The 19,287-nt window shown below is 36.5% G+C and overlaps 1 protein-coding gene across 1 annotated transcript in view; it reads right to left on the minus strand.

Annotated features, from left to right (window-relative positions):
• MYO9A (myosin IXA) overlaps positions 1 to 19,287 on the minus strand; it is a 331,403-nt gene that overhangs the window by 270,575 nt on the left and 41,541 nt on the right. The window contains exon 2 of the mRNA XM_008571047.1: positions 1,318 to 2,228. Within this exon, the coding sequence (XP_008569269.1) occupies positions 1,318 to 2,193 (876 nt within the window). The 5' untranslated portion in view covers positions 2,194 to 2,228. The remainder of the gene's footprint in view (positions 1 to 1,317; positions 2,229 to 19,287) is intronic.

Here is a 19,287-nt window from a genome sequence, read left to right on the forward strand (position 1 = left end):
ACACACACACACACACACACACACACACACACTCTCTCTCACTTTCACACACACACAAAAAAACAAACAAACAACAACAAAAACAAAAAAACAAAAAAACCGGGGGCGGGGGGGGGAGGAAGATATAACAACCACAATTTTTTTTTTTTTTGAAGTTCTTACAACAAGCAAATGGAGGGGACACACTTGGGTGGGAGGGGGGAGAGGGAGGAGGGAGGGAGGTTTTGGTGATGGGACATAATAATCAACTACATTGTATATTGACAAAATAAAAAAAATTTTTAAAAAGTGACGTACAAAGAGAAAAAAAAAAAGAAAATACAGTATTCATGGGATATGGAACTCACACATATGGACGGCTGACTTTTCATATACATGGGTTCCACAGGACCAACTGCAGGACTTGAGTATTGGGAGGGATGGAGAAGAGACCTAGAACCGATCTCCCACAGATACTGAGAGACAAAGGACAACTGTATAAAATTGTATATATTTATAGCATACAACATGAAGTTGTCATATGTTATAGACATTGAAGAATGGCTAAATTAAACTATTTAACATATGCATTACTTCACATACTTATTTTTTTGTAGTGAGAACACAAATCTGATTTCTTAGAAATTTTCAAGTATACAATATATTATTAAATACAGTCACTATTAGGTACAATATATCTCGAACTGATTCTTCCTAACAGAAATTTTGTGTCCTTTGACCAACATCTCTCCAATCCCCTTGACCCCCAGGCTCTGGTAAATACCACTTTAGTCTCTGTTTCTATGAGCTCCACTTTTTTAGATTCCACATAGAAGTGAGATCATGTGGTATCTGTCTTTGCATTTTCTTTCCTTTTAACATTTCATAGTATTAGTTTTAAAACAGCCTACAACTAAACATTTTTTTCCCATATTCTCTACAGTTTTACAAGTAAACCCTTAAGAGTTTCAATGCCAGGCACAGATGTTAAGGTTACAGAGATACAAATACATTGGCAAGAATATTTTCCCCAACCACCTACTTCCACAATCCAGTTACAGACAGGACTCCTGCCCCTGCTTTTTCCCTTTATAGAGGGATAAACATGACTCTAGTCATCTCTTTGTATCACCAATGACCCAAAGACACTCTTTAAAAAAATTACCACTGTAAATTTTTACCCTTCGATCTCCCACACAGCCTTTTTTGCTCTCCTACCTTTTAGTTCCCTTTAGTAACTAAAAATGATGTCTATTCTTCTTCTTGGTTTTATTTTATCTTCTTACATCTACCAAATTTTTTTTTTAATGTTTAAGAAAAATGCTTCTATACACTTACCTCAAGTACTGGTCCAGCTCCAAGAATAATCTGTTCCACTCCACTGGCAAATCCTTTCTGACTGAGAGCGGTAAGGTGGTGAATAAGAAAGTTTGTGCTTTGAGTCTTCCCAGAACCACTCTCTCCTGAAATCACGATGCACTGATTCCTTTTGCGCTGAAGCATGGCATGATAAGCTACATCAGCCACAGCATAAATGTGGGGCTCAAGTTTTCCCAATTGGTGGTTATCATACATTTTGACATATTTGGGGTTATAAATAGGAAGAAACTTGAATGGGTTAATAACTATTAGAATACTGCCAACATATGTATAAATTTTTTCATGCTTAAAGCGATTTCGTAGGTTTTCTAAGAGAGTTTTCTCATTCAAATCAGGTAAGCTACATAAATCATCAAAGTCTTTCTGTTGTGGCTGTGGAAGAAAACCCCGTTCCATCATCCTGCGGCGTTCTTCCGTTACCCGTAGCCATGACTGAAGGCTACCATAATGGATTGATCCATCAAGGTTTTTTTCTCTCAGAAGAAAGCGGTAGTCTTCTCCACTCAAGCGATTTTCCAGAGCCATTCGGGGCCACAACATCATTCGCTGAACTGGACAGTCTGTTGGATTGAGTATCCATTCTTCTCCACCAAATTCCTTTACCTCTGCTAGAACATAACATTTTGTTTTGTCAAGATGAAGTTTGTTTATAAGAGAGTCAATCACTTCAGCAGCTGTGGAGTTTTTTCTGGCAGGAATTGGACAGTATATTGTACCTTCTGAAATTGTCCCAGGATATATACGTAATGTATGCTCATTATCCTCAAAGCGTCGTCTTCCTCCATCATTTATATTCATATTGGATCCTGTCCCATCAGCATGGATAGTACACATTCAAGATTGTGCAAACCATTTTCTTGGCAAAAGAACTGTAACATAAAAGATGTGAAACATTTAGAAGTCATATTACAAATTGCTTTCTGATGCTCAAGAAAGAAAGGCTTAACAAACATGTTGATTACATTTTTTAAAAACACAAAATCCTAACTCATCTCTTAGTACAGGAACAGTCTTGAAAACAGTCTCACTGAGACCACATAATATTAAGTTTACTTTCCGAATCTGGGCACTTTCTAAAATAGCAACTTGACAAAAAAAAATATATCTCAATGTTTTATTATATTAACAATTTGGAATTCAGAGAGTACGAATGAAAATTATTCTTTCCCCTGCTAGCTCAAATGTTTCTAAGGTACTTGGGATTAGAATCAAGTTCTTGCAGAGCCTCATTAAAGACTGGATAAAGATGGATAGAATAATCACACAAATCTGATCAGTCTGTACCCCAAAATCTCTTAAGGATAAAGCAAAAACAAAAAAGAATGCCATTAATGAAGAAAAAATTGTGAAATTCATTAAATACAGTAAGGAGATGAGATAAACAGAGAAATTGTAACCAAGAAAACAATGAGAGAAAGCTGCGATAGAGATACATATTTTCAAGGAATTCTGGGCTCTGACTCTCCGTTCCACCAAGGTGGGCTGAAGAGGCGGGATGAGGCAAGGACAAAAAGATCCTACCCTGACTTGCTGAGCAAAGTTGACAAAAGTTATAAAACTAGGCTCTATTAAAAATTTTATTCAACCTCCCTTTTTCCTTCAGTGTTACTATTCTGTTTATCTCTCCTTATTCCATTCCTTACAAGTATTCTGCATATCCTTCCAATCTTCTCAATCTCCACACATACCAAATTTGCAGAAGGATAATTTCAAATTTTATACCTCACTGAGAAAATAGTGATTTCATTCAAATGGCTTCTCCAACTCAAAAATTTATTCCTATTTTCATCTCATATCTATTATTCTGTTCCTATCCACAGAGAAAATATGGTCCATACCCTTTCCAGGGCTAATAAAACCTACTTCTTATCCATTATTAATCTGCTCCATCAAAAAACCATTCTCATGTGTTATTAATCTTTACCTTTTTACTTATTTCATCCTTTAACATATGAAGATGATGTGCTATTTTAAAAAAAGCAAAAAAAATGAGAAATATCTTCAGTTACTTCCCTCTCACACTACCACATATTTGTCAAAGTCCTCTAATCAAGAAACTATCTTTTACCTTTTTCCGAGATGATCTTTCAAACACACAGAATATTATAGAACATATAAAAAGCAGCCATATATCTACCACCGAAATTCAAAATTTTGAAAATTACTATACTTGCCCCAGATTATTTTATAAACAAAATATCAGAGATATAGTTAGAGCTCCTTCCTTTTCTCTGCAAAGATAACCATTATTCTGAGGTTGATATTATTCCCACATGTTCTTATATTTTTATCACCTGTGTTGATCTCCATAAATTATATATAGTACTGTTTCATGTTTTTAAGCTTTAAAAAAAGGTGTCATATTATACTTAATAGTCTGCACCTCACTTTAACATAATAATGTATTTTCTATTTATAAATGCTGATGCATGTAGCTGAAGTTCATTAACTGCCAAATAATATCACGTTGTACGATTCTACTACAATTTATCAATCCATTGTCCTTCTAGTGAACACTAGAACGTTCCCAATATTACGCTATTAAACAATGCTGCAATTCTCATACATGTCTCCTCATGTGCCTTTGCTAGAATTTCTCTGGGCTTTATACCTTGGAGTGAAATGTTAGGTTTTAGGCATCTTCAGTTTTACCAGATATTAACAAAGTGCTCTCCAAAATAGTTGTTGTAATTGATTATTTCACAAACAGTGTAAGAGAGTTCACACTTTTCTGCCTCCATACCAAAAGTTAGTGCTGTCAGACTTGATTTTCTGCCAATCTAAGTGTAAAAAGATGAATGATTCCATTACTATAATTTACATTTCTCTGATCACTAGTGAGGATAGGCAACTCTAATCTTCTCATTCGCCACTTGGGCTATGTTGCTCATTCATTTTCTCCCCCCCCCCCCCCTTTTTTTTTAAAAGATGACCGGTAAGTGGATCTTAACCCTTGACTTGGTGTTGTCAGCACCACGCTCACCCAGTGAGCGAACCGGCCATCCCTATATGGGATCCGAACTCAGGGCCTTGGTGTTATCAGCACCACACTCTCCCGAGTGAGCCACGGGCCGGCCCATCTTTCCCCTTTTTTTATGAGTTGTCTTTTCCTTATTGGTTTGAATAAGTTTTTCATATATTAATATCCTAGGTATTTATCAGTTTTCAGTTGACTGTGTGACAAATATCTCCTACCAATCAATGTCTTATCTTTCTATTTTGTTTACACTGCCTTTTGCTGCAGAGAAGTTTTTTGTGGAGTATACTATGACAAATCTGTGGGAGGCAAAGCAACAGTTTTTATTTTTAATACCCATATTTATTGATCCTTTAAAGTTTATGCTTTGTTTTTTAGTAGACAACATTAACAACAATTAAGAACTCTTAATGCATTCTTATGAGGGTACTTCAAAAAGTTTGTAGAAAATTGAATTAAAAGACAATAGAAATTCTTCCACGTACGGGAGGAATTGGTAAAGGGCCACAAAAAACAATTATATTGTATGATGTTGAACATACTAATTATCTTGATTTGAGCATCACATATTGTATTGATACTCAACTCTGTACCCCACAGATACGTACAATCAACTGTGTTTCAATAAAAAATAATTTAAAAAAATAAATTTATCATTGAAATCTGCCCAGCCATGGACATCTTCTCTCTGATAGTAACTGCGCCCACCCATGACCCCCCAAAAAAGAAATCCGTCCATGAATTTTTTGAAGACTTCTCATATTTGTACTAGTCATTTTTCTAAGCACTTCATATGGATTATGTCATTTAATCTTGACAATTCCTCCCTGAAGGTTGTTTTTATCATCATCATCCCCATTTTACAAATGAGGAAATAAATGCAGAAAGATTACTTACCTTGCCCAAAGTCATAACTGGAATATGGTAAAGTACAGATATAAAGCAGCGGTCTAGCTCTAAGCCTAAATACTATTATCTCCTGGTATAATTTTTTAAAATCCTTCTTATCCTGAGGACATAAAGTTATTATCCTACATTTTCTTCTAAAAGGCCTAAGTTTTGCTTTTCTCATTTAGTTCTTTAATCCATATAGAATTTATTTTCAGTATGTTGTGAGACAGAGCTCTTCATTTTTTTCACTCCAACTCAGGCAATGAACCAGTACCACACTGTACAGTCTATTCATTCCCCACTGATTTATAATGCCAACTTTGTCATGTAGCAAATTCCATGCACCTATCAATCTATTCTGAGCTCTGTATTCTGTTCTATTGGTCTATTTGTCCATCCCTGAAGCGATCTTAATTACTGCAGCTCTATAATAAATGCTGATATCTGAAGGGCATATCACCTCAATTTGTTCTTCTTTAATGTTACTTTGGCTATTTGGCCTACAATAAAAATATTAAGACCTGTCTGTCAACTACCATGAAAAAACCTTCTGGCATTTGACACTGCATTGATTTTATAGATTAATATTGGAGAGAACTGACATCTCATTGACTCTTCCCATTCATGAACACCATATGTTGTTGGGATTTTTTTCCTTTTTTTTTTTTTTTTTTTTTTTTTTTTTTTTTACTGACCGGTAACGGGATCGCAACCCTCGGTGTCACGCCTGCACCGCGCTCAGCCAGTGAGTGGGAACCGGTCTCCACATGGGATCCGAACCCTCGGCGGGAGCGCCGCCGCGCTTCCCAAGTGGCGCACTATAGCAGTGCACCACCGGGCCGGCCCCTCTAAATTTTATTTTTTAATTGACATGTAATAATTGTACATGTTTATGGGGTACAGAGTAACATTTCAATACATATATACACTGTGTGATGATCAAATCAGGCTAATTAGCATATCCATCACTGCAAAAATTTATCATTTCTTTGTGATGAGAACATTTGAACTCCTGTCTTCTAGCCATTTAAAAATATACAATAAATTATTACTAATTATAGACAACTAGCACTACTATGGAACACTAGCATGTATTCTTCCTATCTAGCTATAATTCTGTATCCATTAACCAACTTCTCCCTCTCCGTTGGGTTTTTAAAATTACAATAACTATATGTCATTTTCACATCCACTTTATCTTTTTCCTACCTATTAAATGTCATAACTGTTTTAAGGGATATTACTCCTTCACTTGTTTCTTTGAAAATCCTAAACATGTAATTTAATATTATTCAGACTAACATTTTAATGTCATCCAGACTGAATTGCTCTTCTGATTGTTAAATTTTATTTCATATCTTCCTTAGCGTTAGATGGTTTCTTTCATATGTTTGAGAATTTAGTATTACAGGTGCACTTTGATAGAACTTTGTTTTTCATACAAACACTTACTGAGAACCTACTGTTTATCACTTTTTTAAAACAACCACAATATCACAAAAATACCTTTAAAAATTAACAATTTTTACCATGAAATGATCAATCAGTGTTCAAATTTCCTAGTTATCTCATAAATATTTTTCATACAGTTAGTCTACTCAAATTAGGAGATTCTGCTCTGTAATAACAGTGAGGATATACCCTGAGCTAGCAGGTTCCTAGTTGGAAAGCTATATTTATAGTCACCCGAATCCCTAGGTATAGGGCTATTTAAGCTGTGGCCTTGGCAGCAAGTAAGCAGCAAAACTATGCCTATGGCCAGGGAGGCTATGCCCTGTTCTACTCCAGGAGATGCACTGAATAACTACAGTAGGATCCCTAAAATTGTATAATGTGGCAGCCCTAGAACTAAACTCAAAAAACATCTTTTTCAAAAGAGAAGCCTTGGGCCGGCCCGGTGGCACACTGCTACAGTGCGCCACTTGGGAGCGCGGCGGCGCTCCCGCTGAGGGTTTGGATCCCACATACAGACCGGTTCCCGCTCGCTGGCTGAGCGAGGTGCGGACGCAACACCGAGGGTTGCGATCCCATTGCCGGTCCCGGTCCGGTGCGGGCGCGACACTGAGGGTTGCGATCCGTTGCCGGACATGAAAAAAAGACACACACACACAAAAAAGAGAAGCCTCATCCTGGCCTATGGTTTCCAACAATTATCCCCACTCCAACTACACTTACCTATTACCTCAAAGAAGCCAAAACCTCCGCTGCTTTAACTGCAGGTTCCTAGCAATATCCCCGCTCACTGTGTTGTGTTCTATTTCCTTTCAGAAACATAGAAATGTTTACCCTTTTTTGAGCCTCAATTTATGTCAATTCTTTTTCTCTTTTTATTATTTTATTAATCATTGCTTTGTGTTTGTAAAAAAGGGGCTGCCACCAAATATCACTCACAAATCCATCTTTATAGCAAGACAGTCCTTGCTAAACTGCTTGAAAATCTATATTTGTAATTCCCAAGCATGAGCATTTGTCAGAATCATCCGGGAAACTTTTTAAAAAATATACATTTCCAGGCCCAATAATAGTTCTAGGTTGGGAAAAACTAGGCAATTCTATTGTTGCTAGTCCAGAGAATAGTATCTGGGAATCACTGTATTCCCAAGTATTTGGGAACCCACTCTCCACTCCCTTACCCCTCTTCCCACATAGGAAGCTACTGACAATGCTCTTTGAAAAAGTCACCAGTTACCACAGAACAGCGAAATCCAAAGGCCTCTTCTCAATCTTAACATACCACACTACAGCATTTGACTAAGGTGGCCAACTTATGGTTCTTGAAACTGCCCTTACTTGAAAATTATTTTTCCTGTGATCTTCCTGATAGGCTTACTCTTTTTCTAACACACTCTTACAGCTCCTTTTCCACTACCTCACTTTAAAAATAAAAATACTATCCAAAGTTCTGGTCTCAACCCAGTGTTTTTCTATCTGGATGGTTTTATCCTGTCCTCTACCTATAATTCATTCCTTTACCTATTATTTATGGATGTTTTTGCACTATAATGGTATAATTAAGTAGTTGTGACAAAGACCATATGGTCCACAAAGCCGAAAATTTTTACTTTATGATCCTTTACAGAAAAAGTTTACTGACCCCTGTTCTAAGGCAGCCACTAAAAAAAAAGAAAAAAGTATAACTTCCCAACTACTAGAATGAAAAAACGGAATAATAAAAATAATCAATTCAAAAGACAGCAGGAAATTAGGTGGGGAGTTAGAACAGATGCAACAAATGGCAAGCAAATAATAAGTTTTAAAACTAAATATACCAGTAATTATATTAAGTGTAAATGCTCCTGTTAAAAGACAAAGATTCGGGCCGGCCCAGTGGCGCACTGGATAGTGCGCCGCCTGGGAAGCGCGGCGGCGCTCCCGTCCGAGGGTTCGGATCCCACATACAGACCGGCTCCCGCTCACTGGCTGAGTGAGGCGCGGGTGCAACACCGAGGCTTGCAATCCCGTTGCCGGTCCCCGGTCCGGTACGGGGGCAGCACTGAGGGTTGCGATCCGTTGCCGGACACGGAAAAAAGACAAAAGACAAAAAAAATAAAAAAAAATAAATAAATAAATATAAATAAAAATAAAAGACAAAGATTGTCAGACCAAATTTTTAAAATCCAACTCTCCGCTATTTTCAATACACACATATCTATAACATGAGGATACAAAATCTGAAATTTAAAAAAGATTTATGTAGACACTAATCAAAAGAAAGTTGATAGGGCCGGCCCAGTGGCGCACTGGAGAGTGCGCCGCTTGGGAGCGCGGCGGCGCTCCCACCGAGGGTTCGGATCCCATGTGGAGACCGGTTCCCGCTCACTGGCTGAGCGCGGTGCAGGCGCGACACCGAGGGCTGCGATCCCGTTACTGGTCAGTAAAAAAGACAAAAAGAAAAAAAAAAAAAAAGAAAGTTGATACAATCAAAATAATATCAAGCAAAGTAAAAAAAGTCGAGTTCAACTAGAATCCCTTTCACCCTTACATACTATTATTCTAGCTTGAGGTCTAAGACAAAGGTCTCTGGCTATCACTGGTGACCTTGAAGAGAAGAAGGAAATAGAAAAAGACCATAAGAAGTTAAGGAGGAAGTAATAGAGTGGTAAATAAGTACACTAGAGAGTGTTGATCAAATCTGCTATAATGAGAAGGAGAAGCAGTGTTGAGTGAAATGTTTATTACTTAGGGGACTTGAAAACAATTGTACTCATATGAAACAAATAGGATCAAGTAGAAAAGCAGAAGCTGAAAACTGAAGAAAAAGGTCTGACTCATGAGCCAAGGTTCTTTGGTAGGCAGGACTAAATGAGATTTAGGTCAAAGGTAGGTAGATGCCTCTCAGAAAGAAAAAAACAGACACTACCTATTTCTTTTATTGAAATAATTTTTTTTAAAAAGATGAGTAGAAAAACAGACTTTGAGGTAAGATGTGACAACAGTACATGTCAGCTGATCTTCATCACTAGACAGGATATAGAAGCCCACATTTTACCTATAACAGATCAATGCCAAGTAAAAGCCAAATAGGGTACTGAAAGAAAACACATCTTGTAGTACCTAATTCAACTGGAGAAAAGGTGACCAGAGAAATGAATTATCATATGACACACTAGCATAGGTATATCAGTTTAGCCTACCTGGTAAGTAATCTGCACCTTCTTCTGGTAAAAGTACTGTGTTTTCCTTTGAAAAACTATTTCTTCTCCCTTGTCATCTAACATGGTTTGAGTGAACTGCCCTCACCTCCCCAGATGGAGGGAAAGGGGACATATTGATTGTACCCCAGGGGCACAGTTTACTTCACTCCCCCTAGCCACAATGACTGATCACTGAGATGCTATACTGGAACTTTTGCTGCAACTTCTGGGAAAGAAGCATTGTTTTCCCCCAGCGGAGCTGCTAAGCTATAAAAATGCAAACCTAGAGCTGTTGGCAGCCATCTTCCCTGAATGCACAGAAGCCTTGCTGCAGTAAAAGAAAATGAAACATACACACAACAAAGCCTTATCAACATTTGTGCCACTGAATCCAGCTGTGCCTCAAATAAGCTCAATCACTCAACTTCCTTGATAAGTGTGCTAATCAATCCCTTTTTATTCCTTAAGCCACTTTGATCCTGTCCACTATAATAATACTATATCCACTATAATAAATAGCATTTCAGTGCAATACCATTTGAGAATATAGCTATCTCTTATTACCCAAATTCCTGATTTCCAAAAATCTCACCATCTAAACTCAAGAACCAAATATATTTGAGTAAACTTTTGGATATTTCCTTCACTATTTGCTGTCTGCTATCCAAACATAGGGAATCAAATAGATTCAAATAGGGCAGTACTCCCTGACATCCAAATTCTCTTTCCAAACTAAACAATTAAATAAATTTGCATAATGAGAGATACGTGTAATGTCAACCATGTAGAAATATGGAAAGGGATTTACAGTGTCAAATGAAAAAACAGAAAATTGTTTATAAAGGGATGTGTGTGTGTATATATGTATATATATCCTGCACAATGCATAAAAACAGGCTTTTAGGAAATCTTCAAATTTTCCTTTTATAGTTTTCATCAAAAATAAGCTTGACATAGATTATTTGATTTGAGTTGAACAGAAATTCTCTGAAAATTTATGATAAAGATGGCATTTCAAGTCAGCAGGGAAAAAAGAGATTACTCAATAAATGATGTGGGGATAACTGGAAGAATAAAATTAAACAATTTATATAAAGAATTAAGCACACTGCTGGCACTTGTGTAGTAATCAGACATTGCTGTATCTTTTATAAATAAGATTATTTAGTATTCTTTTTATTCCTACCTCAATGTAGTTATTTCAACAGTACATGCTAACAGAAAGAAACAATGTGGTCAGACAGTTGCTGTGGTCGGTTGGGTGTGGTTCAGAATAGGCCAGTTTATGATGTTATTCATTGGACTGAGTTAGAAGGAACTAATTATAGAGGAAAATTGTGGTGAAGAAAGAAAACAGGGAATACAGAGTTTCCTTTAAATTAGAAGTTCAGTTAAAAAATTTTTTAAAAAAGTAACTAATGATTTAATGCAGCACCCTGTGTTAACAAAATTTAATTTTCAAAAAATATATACTGTTGCTTTTGCTTTATCAAGTTCTCAAGGTTCTTTTCTTTTTTTTTTTTTTTTTTTTTTTTTTTTTTTTTTTTAAATTTTTAAGGGTTTTTTTTTTTTTTTTTAAATTTTTAAGGGTTTTTTTTTTTTTTTTTAAATTTTTAAGGGTTTTTTTTTTTTTTTTTAAATTTTTAAGGGTTTTTTTTTTTTTTTTTAAATTTTTAAGGGTTTTTTTTTTTTTTTTTGTCTTTTTTTTCATGTCCGGCAACGGATCGCAACCCTCGGTGCTGCGCCCGCAACTTGCTCAGCCCGCGAGCGGAAACCGGTCTGTATGTGGGATCCGAACCCTCGGTGGGAGCGCCACCGCGCTCCCAAGCGGCGCACTGTAGCAGTGCGCCACCGGGCCGGCCCCTCAAGGTTATTTTCTAAGGAGGAAAAAAGTATCCTTTCTCTTTATCCCTACTTTATCATAGGGTTCTATTGATAATGTTAGTAAGTAGGATCATACATTGTCATTCCATAGCAAGAGAAGGATTTAATCAGGCAAAGCATACAATTAAAAAATAAAAAATCTAACTTTACTGTTGAAGAAAATAACACAAAGCAAGGCCTCACCAGTACATACAGAAAGGAGAACACTGTATTATTAAGGCAAGACCCATTTGAGAAAAAATTACTGATTTGCCTAGAGCCATAAATATCATGAGGAGAGAAATGGTTATTTTAGATGAATACCTATGGGAAAGTGGTGTTCAAGGCCTAATATGCATGTTTTTTCATTCTTCAGTACTTACAATTAAAATGTTCTACAAGTAAATATGAGGGTATTCAAAAGTTCATGGAAAGATTTACTTTATCTTTTAATTCCATTTTTCCATGAACTTTTTGAAGTACTCTCATATAGCTACTACCACACTAATGTAAAACCACATATATGTAACTTATTTAGATATGTAAACACTTGAATTTTTAAATTTTGCAAACTATGTATTTAGTAGCAATTTTTATTCAAAGGCCCCCAAGCACTCTTTTTACAAACCCATTTCCTCCTCTTCTTGGGCACACAGCTAGACTTTATTTCCCAACCTTCCTTGCAGTTACATGCATCCATGTAACCAAGTTGTAGGCCAATGGTATGTCAGGCAGAGGTGATGGATATTCCCTCCAGGCTGAGCCAATAAAAGCCCCTAAAAGAATCTGTCTTTCCTAGTCTGGGGAAGAATGGAAAGGACCTAGAGAAAAGCTCTAAAGCCCTACGAGATATGGAGCCACTATTAGGCAGAAGGAACCTGGGTCCCAAATGACCACATGGAGAAGTGCCCACCACCTTCCCACTCCCATCCACCTACATTCAGCTGTGATGTAAATGAGAAATAAACTTTGTGTAGAGCTGCTGATATTTGGGGATTATTTAGTTATAGCAGTTAGCCTTACTAATGTATTACTATAAATTTTTTCCAAACCCTCTCGTGTAAGAAATCCTGTAAGGAAATTCCTTTTTTTTTTAAAATCCATCAATAAGTACTATAAGTCTGCCTTTAAAATATATCCTGAATCTAACCATTTTCTTACCATTCCCATCTCTATCACCTAGTTCAAAAGCCCACTATCATTCTCTCATATGAATTAGTGAAAAAGCATCATATCTTTGTTTCTATCATTGCTCCACTACACTCTATTTTCCACACAGCAGGCAGAGTCACGCTTTTTAGAGGTAAATCAGATCATACCAACTCCTCTTCAAAACCTTCCATGGCTTTCCTTAACACAATTAAATAAATCTAGGGGCCGGCCCGGTGGCGCACTCGGTAGAGTGCGGCGCTTGGGAACGCGGCAGCGTTCCCACCGAGGGTTCGGATCCCATATAGAGACTGGTCCGCTCACTGGCTGAGCGCGGTGCAGGCGCAACACCGAGGGTTGCGATCCCGTTGCCGGTCGCGGTGCGGGCGCGACACCGAGGGTTGCAATCCCGTTACCGGTCACGAAAAAAGACAAAAAAAAAAAAAAAAAATCTAAAACCTTTTAATGTGGCCTAAAATGCCTTCCATGATCTCATCCCCTCAAATTTTATTTTTTGCTCCACTCCAGCCTCACTGGTCTTTTTTATTTTTAAGCTTATTCCTGCTTCAGAACCTTTACACTTCCGTCTTGCCCCCTCTGCCTGAACCTTCTTTCATATCACTGAGGTTTCTGTTCAAATACCAACTCCTCGGAGAGGCTTTTCCTCACTCATCTACTTAAAATAACCCTCTATCCCCATCCCCCATTACTTTATTTCCCTTGTCCTGAATTATTTTTAATCAGAGAACCTGATGCACTACTTAAAATTATATCATCATTTATTTCACTTTTCAACAATAATTTGACAATGCCTGGCTTTAAAAATGAGCAAGTAATGAAAGTTCTTTCCTAAGGAGATAACCAATGATGCTGATTCAGTAAGCATGCCCAGCAATATAGATGAAGGAGCAGAATTTAGAAATAAAAGTTAACTTGGCCATTTCATGCAGCTACCTTTGAATTCAAGAATACTGCTAAATGATGGAGTTTCCATAACCCTAGTAAAGGAGCAAGAAATAATTAGAAAATGTTTAAAAATTTAAAACCCTGAAGAAAGGATAACCTGTTTATTCATATATTAATATTCATATAATACAATATTACTCAACAACAAAAAGGAACAAACTACTGGTATCACAACAGCTAAAACACTATGTTAAGCAAAAAAGCCAGGCACAAAAAGCACATAGATATGAATATAACAAAAACAGACAAAATTAACCTAGAGTGGCAGAAATTGAAAAGTAGAGTTAGAGCAGGGAAGGAGAGATTGAAGTTCATGGAAATGTTCTATATCTTATTTTTGGTGGTGGTTACACCAGTACATACCATTTTTAAAACTCAAACTGAACATTTAACCAATCTGTTCATATTTCCCCAACCCCTGAATTTGGGCTAAGCCACTATTTACTTTAGAGAATGGAGGCCAGCAGGCATGACAAAAAGTCTTGAAATGTGCCTGGCCAGCTGGGTATGCCTTCTTATACTTGTGTCATCACTGTGAAAAGAACATGCCTCATCTAGCCTAGTGGTCTCAGTAGGAAGATGAAATACAAAGAGCAGAGCTTATCCCAGATGACCTACGAATTCATAACCAAGAAGTTAATACTTATTGTTGTATACCACTGGAGATTTTCAGGTTGTTAACCGGTAATAGTTGACTAATACAGTATCATTAGGTATTAGAGAAATGCAAATCACAATGAGATACTACCAAACCTCCACCAAAATATCTTACATCCACTAAAAGATATATATAAGAATGTTCATTCCAAGTTAATTCAAAATAGCAAAAAGATAAAAACAATCAAACTGTCCATCAATTGCACAATTCATAAATAGAATACAACAATTAAAAAAAAAGAACTGCTGATACAAACAATAACATGAATCTCACAGACATACTGTTGAGTAAAGAAAGCCAGATACAAAAGAGTACATACTAAATTAATCCACTTATATGAAGTTCACAAACAGGAAAAATAAATCTATGGTTATAAATGTCAGAAGCAAGGTCACCTTTAGAAGAAAGGGACTTACAGAGGCAGGACACAAATGGAAGCCTTAGGGAGTTTTATAAACATTCTGGATTTTGGTCTGGGTGGTGGATAAAAGCATACATACATATGCAAAAAAAAAAAAAAAACCAAAAATATTTACAAGGATATGCACATGTATTTCTTCAAATAACAAATACATAAAATGAATAACAAAATACCCTGTAGAGAGTGGGGCACCAAATTTTAACAAAAACTGGAGATGTACAACTTATTAAAATTTACAAATTTCATTTTATAATCTCTACAATTATTTGAAATAGCTATCTGAAGTCTTCCAAAAGCATGCAAATAACAAATTAATGTCAATAGAGGAAGATGAATAAATTTTCCAAAGGCAAATAATCAAGTCCACTTAATAAAAGAAATCAAGAACAGAAATTAAATATCAAAGTTTAGCAAAAATAAATTGCATAAAAAAACAAAAAACAGAACAGAAATACAAGGGCACTTCAAAAAGTTCATGGAAAAATAGAATCGAAAGATAATGGAAATCTTTCCATGAACTATTTGTTTGAATGTTTAAATTTTTCTTTTTCCTTTTTTTTTATATAAGATTAAGATAATAGAAAATCTATACTCTAATCACACTAACTGAAGCAAATTTAGAAAACTCACAAATGTGTGCAAATTAAAAACACTCTCCTAGGGCCAGCCCAAGGCTTACTTGGGTGAGCGTGGTGCTGACAACACCAACTCAAGGGTTAAGATCTCCTTACTGGTCATCTTTTAAAAAAAAAAAAAAAACACCTCTCCTAAACAAACAATAGGTAAAAAGAAAAATCACAGGGAAATTAGAGAGTACTTTGAGATAAAAATCAAAGTGCAACATGTCAAAATTTATAGGATGCTGGGCTCATGCATCCAGACTGAACAAGGAAAAAAGAGAAAACTGAAATTACTAAAATCCAAAATAAAGCAGGGGCATTATTACATTGTCATTATGGTTTTTTGTAGTGGTAAGATTTAGTTTGTTTCTCTTTCTCATTTCCATTTATGTTCTACCAGTGGGTTTTGTTCTTTGTTGTGCATTCATCATAGTGATTATCATTTTTCAGATTCCAGACACAGGACTTCCTTGAGGATTTCTTGTTGGGCTAGTTGTGTGGTAGTACACTCCCACAGTTTTTGTCCATCTGGAAAATACACTATTTTCCCCTCAATTCTGAAGGATAGCCTTGCTGGGTATAGTATTCTTGGCTGGCAGGGTTTTTTTTTTTCCTTTTAGTATTTTGAATATATCTTCCCATTTCCTTCTGGCCTGTAGAGTTTCTTTGGGGAAGTCTGCTGTTAGTCTGATGGGGTGCCTCATAGGTGCCTTGGCTCTTTTCTCTTGCTTTTTAAAAAATTCTTTCTTTGTCTTTGAGTTTTGCCAGTTTGACTATAATGTATGTTGGAGAGGATCTTTTTGGGTTTAATCTGTTTAGGGATCTTTGAGCCTCCTGGATCTGCAGGTCCGTGTCTCTCCCTATACCTGGGAAGTTTTCCATTATTATTTCATTGAATAGGTTTCTCATGCCTTTTCCTTTCTCCTCCCCTTCTGGAACACCCATGGAATGTTTGTGTGCTTGAGGTTGTCTGCTAGCTCTCTTACATTTTCATTTTTTAAAATTCTTTCTTCCTTTTTTTGGTCCACCTGGATTATTTCAACAAGGCTATCTTCGGGATCAGAAATTATCTTGTCTGCTTGTTCTAGCCTGCTACTTAAGCTATCAGTTGTATTTTTTATTTCACTCAGTGAATCTTTCAGTTCCATGAGTTCTGCTACATTCTTTTTTAAGGTATTAATCTCTTCGTAAATTTCCTCCTTCATATCTTGGATTTTTTTTTCTTGCTTCATTATGTTGTCTAACTGAGTCTTCTTGTATCTCAATGAGTTTCCTTAAGATCATTGCTTGGAGTTCCTTTTCAGTCATTTCAAGGGTTTCCTGCTCTATAGGGTCTGGTATCTGAGAGTTACTGTATTCTTTTGGTGTGGTCATATTTTCTTAAGATTTTCATATTTCTAGTTTCTCTACATTGATGTCTGGTCATCTGGTAGAGCAGTTGCTTCTACAACTCTGGAGTGGGCTTTGAGAAAAGAGATATCCTCTTCTTCTTCCGGTCTTCCCTGGTGACTCCCTTTGTGTCAATGCAGTCGAGTGTCCAGTGGGCCACCTACATGGTGTTGTGGCTGCTGCTGCAGTGTCAAGATGCTTTTGGGCAGCCATGGCTGTGGCGGTGGCTGTGGTGAGCCACCTGTGAGGAGGTGGTGTATACAGTGTGCTCTCTTGCCTTCTTTCAGATGGAGGGTACTGCCCTTAGCTCCTTGACCCTAGGACCCCAGTCATGCTCTCTTGCCCACTTCCAGGCAGAGGTGGCTGAGACACTTGGCTCCTTGCCTAGGACCTAAGTCATGCTCTCTTGCCTGCTTCTGGGTAGAGTGGGCTGCAGCCCATGGCTCCTTGTCTATGACCAGGGTATGCTGTCTTGCCTGCTTCTGGGCAGAGGGGGCTGCAGCCCTTGGCTCCTTGCCTAGGACCCCCGCCATGCTGTCTTGCCTGCTTCCAAAGCAGAGAGGCTATGGCCGTAGGCTCCTTGCCTATGACCCCACACATGCTCTCTTGCCTGCTTCTGTGTAGAGAGGGCTGAGGCTCTCAGCTCCTTGCCTAAGACCCCGGGCATGCTGTCTTGCTCACTTCCAGGAATCCATATGTAAAAAAAAATTTAAACTGTGAACACTGAAGATTTGTGCACTTCAATGTGTTATAGCTCAATAAAAAATCAAAATAAAGAAAAAAACCTCAGCATATCTAAGAGGTTGGTTATTTTAAGTTAAGTGGGATTCCATGTAATAAGTGTTGATTACCAGTCTAATATTATAATTATTACTATGTAAATCTAAAATGTCTCAAAATTATACTTTACTATAATCACTAAATACCTGTGAAAAGTATAAAAATTAGCATCAAGTATAAATTTTATTATACGTATTTATTTTTTAAACATTACATTATTTTAAGTTTCAAAATAAATTGACCTTTTGCCCTTCTACTGGGACACCATATGGAGACTAGACTATAACCAAAACATGAATCTTAAAATATCTTCCTTCACAAGATATATTTCCACTGTTTGTAAAATGAGATCTTTATATTATACAGCAGTATAATATGAATAGAGTTATAAAGTTTCTGTGATTTTAATCCATGTAATAAAATTCAAGAACCTTCAAAATGTTCACTCATTCTAATAAAAATGTTTTAAGACTATGAAAAAAATTTATAGTTTTACTCAGCAAATTTTCTCCTCTGTGGAAACTCTCCAGTTTACTCATAAGTACAACACAAAACATGATTTAACAGAATAATTAAGAATCTTACAATTCTTTAGAATTTTAATGAAAATACAAAAATTCTACTTGAAATTATAAAAGGAAAGAAAATTATAAATGATTTTCTATTCTAAGTCATTTATTCTGAGGTTTCCTTCTACTAGTTCAATGTATTTGCCTATAAGACTATCAAATTGCCCTTCCACAGTCATTATGGAAAGAAAACTGTACACTTCCAAGAGCTTTCTCACTAGGCTCTCATTCTTTAAAAGGTATTAAGTGAGTATGCATTTAGTGACTCCCATGAGCTCAAGAATGTGCTACATCTCAGCAGTACTTCATTTCTGTGAAATTCTATAACATTTTCTTTATTTTACTCATAGATTTCAAAAAAATACCTCTTCTTTATTTAGAATAAATAGTTATACACTGTGCTATGTGCTTTATATGTATTACCTCATGTAATAAGAAATATGTGTTAGTATACCCATTTACAGATAAACCAATTCAACAGAGGTTATGTGATGTTCCTAAGATAATAGAGCTAGTATGTGGATGATCTGGGATTACAAACCAGGTCCCAATTTCTTAACTAGTATGCTAAACTTAACACAAATAAGAATCATGATGATAATTAATGGTAATTAATAATAATAATGAGCACTCATATAGAATTTACTATATGTTTAATCATTCAATCCTCATAACAACTCTAATAAAACATGTACTATTATTATCCTTGTTTTATGATCAAGATCAAGAAACTGATGCACACAGACATTGCCACTTGTCTAAAGTTACATGCTGTAGTGGATTGAATTATGTCCCCCCAAAACTCCCAAGCTTGAATTGTGTCCCCCAAGTTTTATGTATTAGAAACTTAGCCCCCACTGTGACTGTTACGAGTGTAGGAGATCCTATTATGGTAATTGAAAGGTGGAACCTTGAAGAGGTGATTAGATTGTAGGACCATGCAGTAGTGAGTGGATTAAAAACAGTGGTCAGGGTCAGGGACGTGGTTCTGAGGGCTTTAAAAGAGGAGAG

Source organism: Galeopterus variegatus, unplaced genomic scaffold, assembly GCF_000696425.1.
Source record: "Galeopterus variegatus unplaced genomic scaffold, G_variegatus-3.0.2 Scaffold657, whole genome shotgun sequence".
Lineage (NCBI taxonomy): Eukaryota > Metazoa > Chordata > Mammalia > Dermoptera > Cynocephalidae > Galeopterus > Galeopterus variegatus.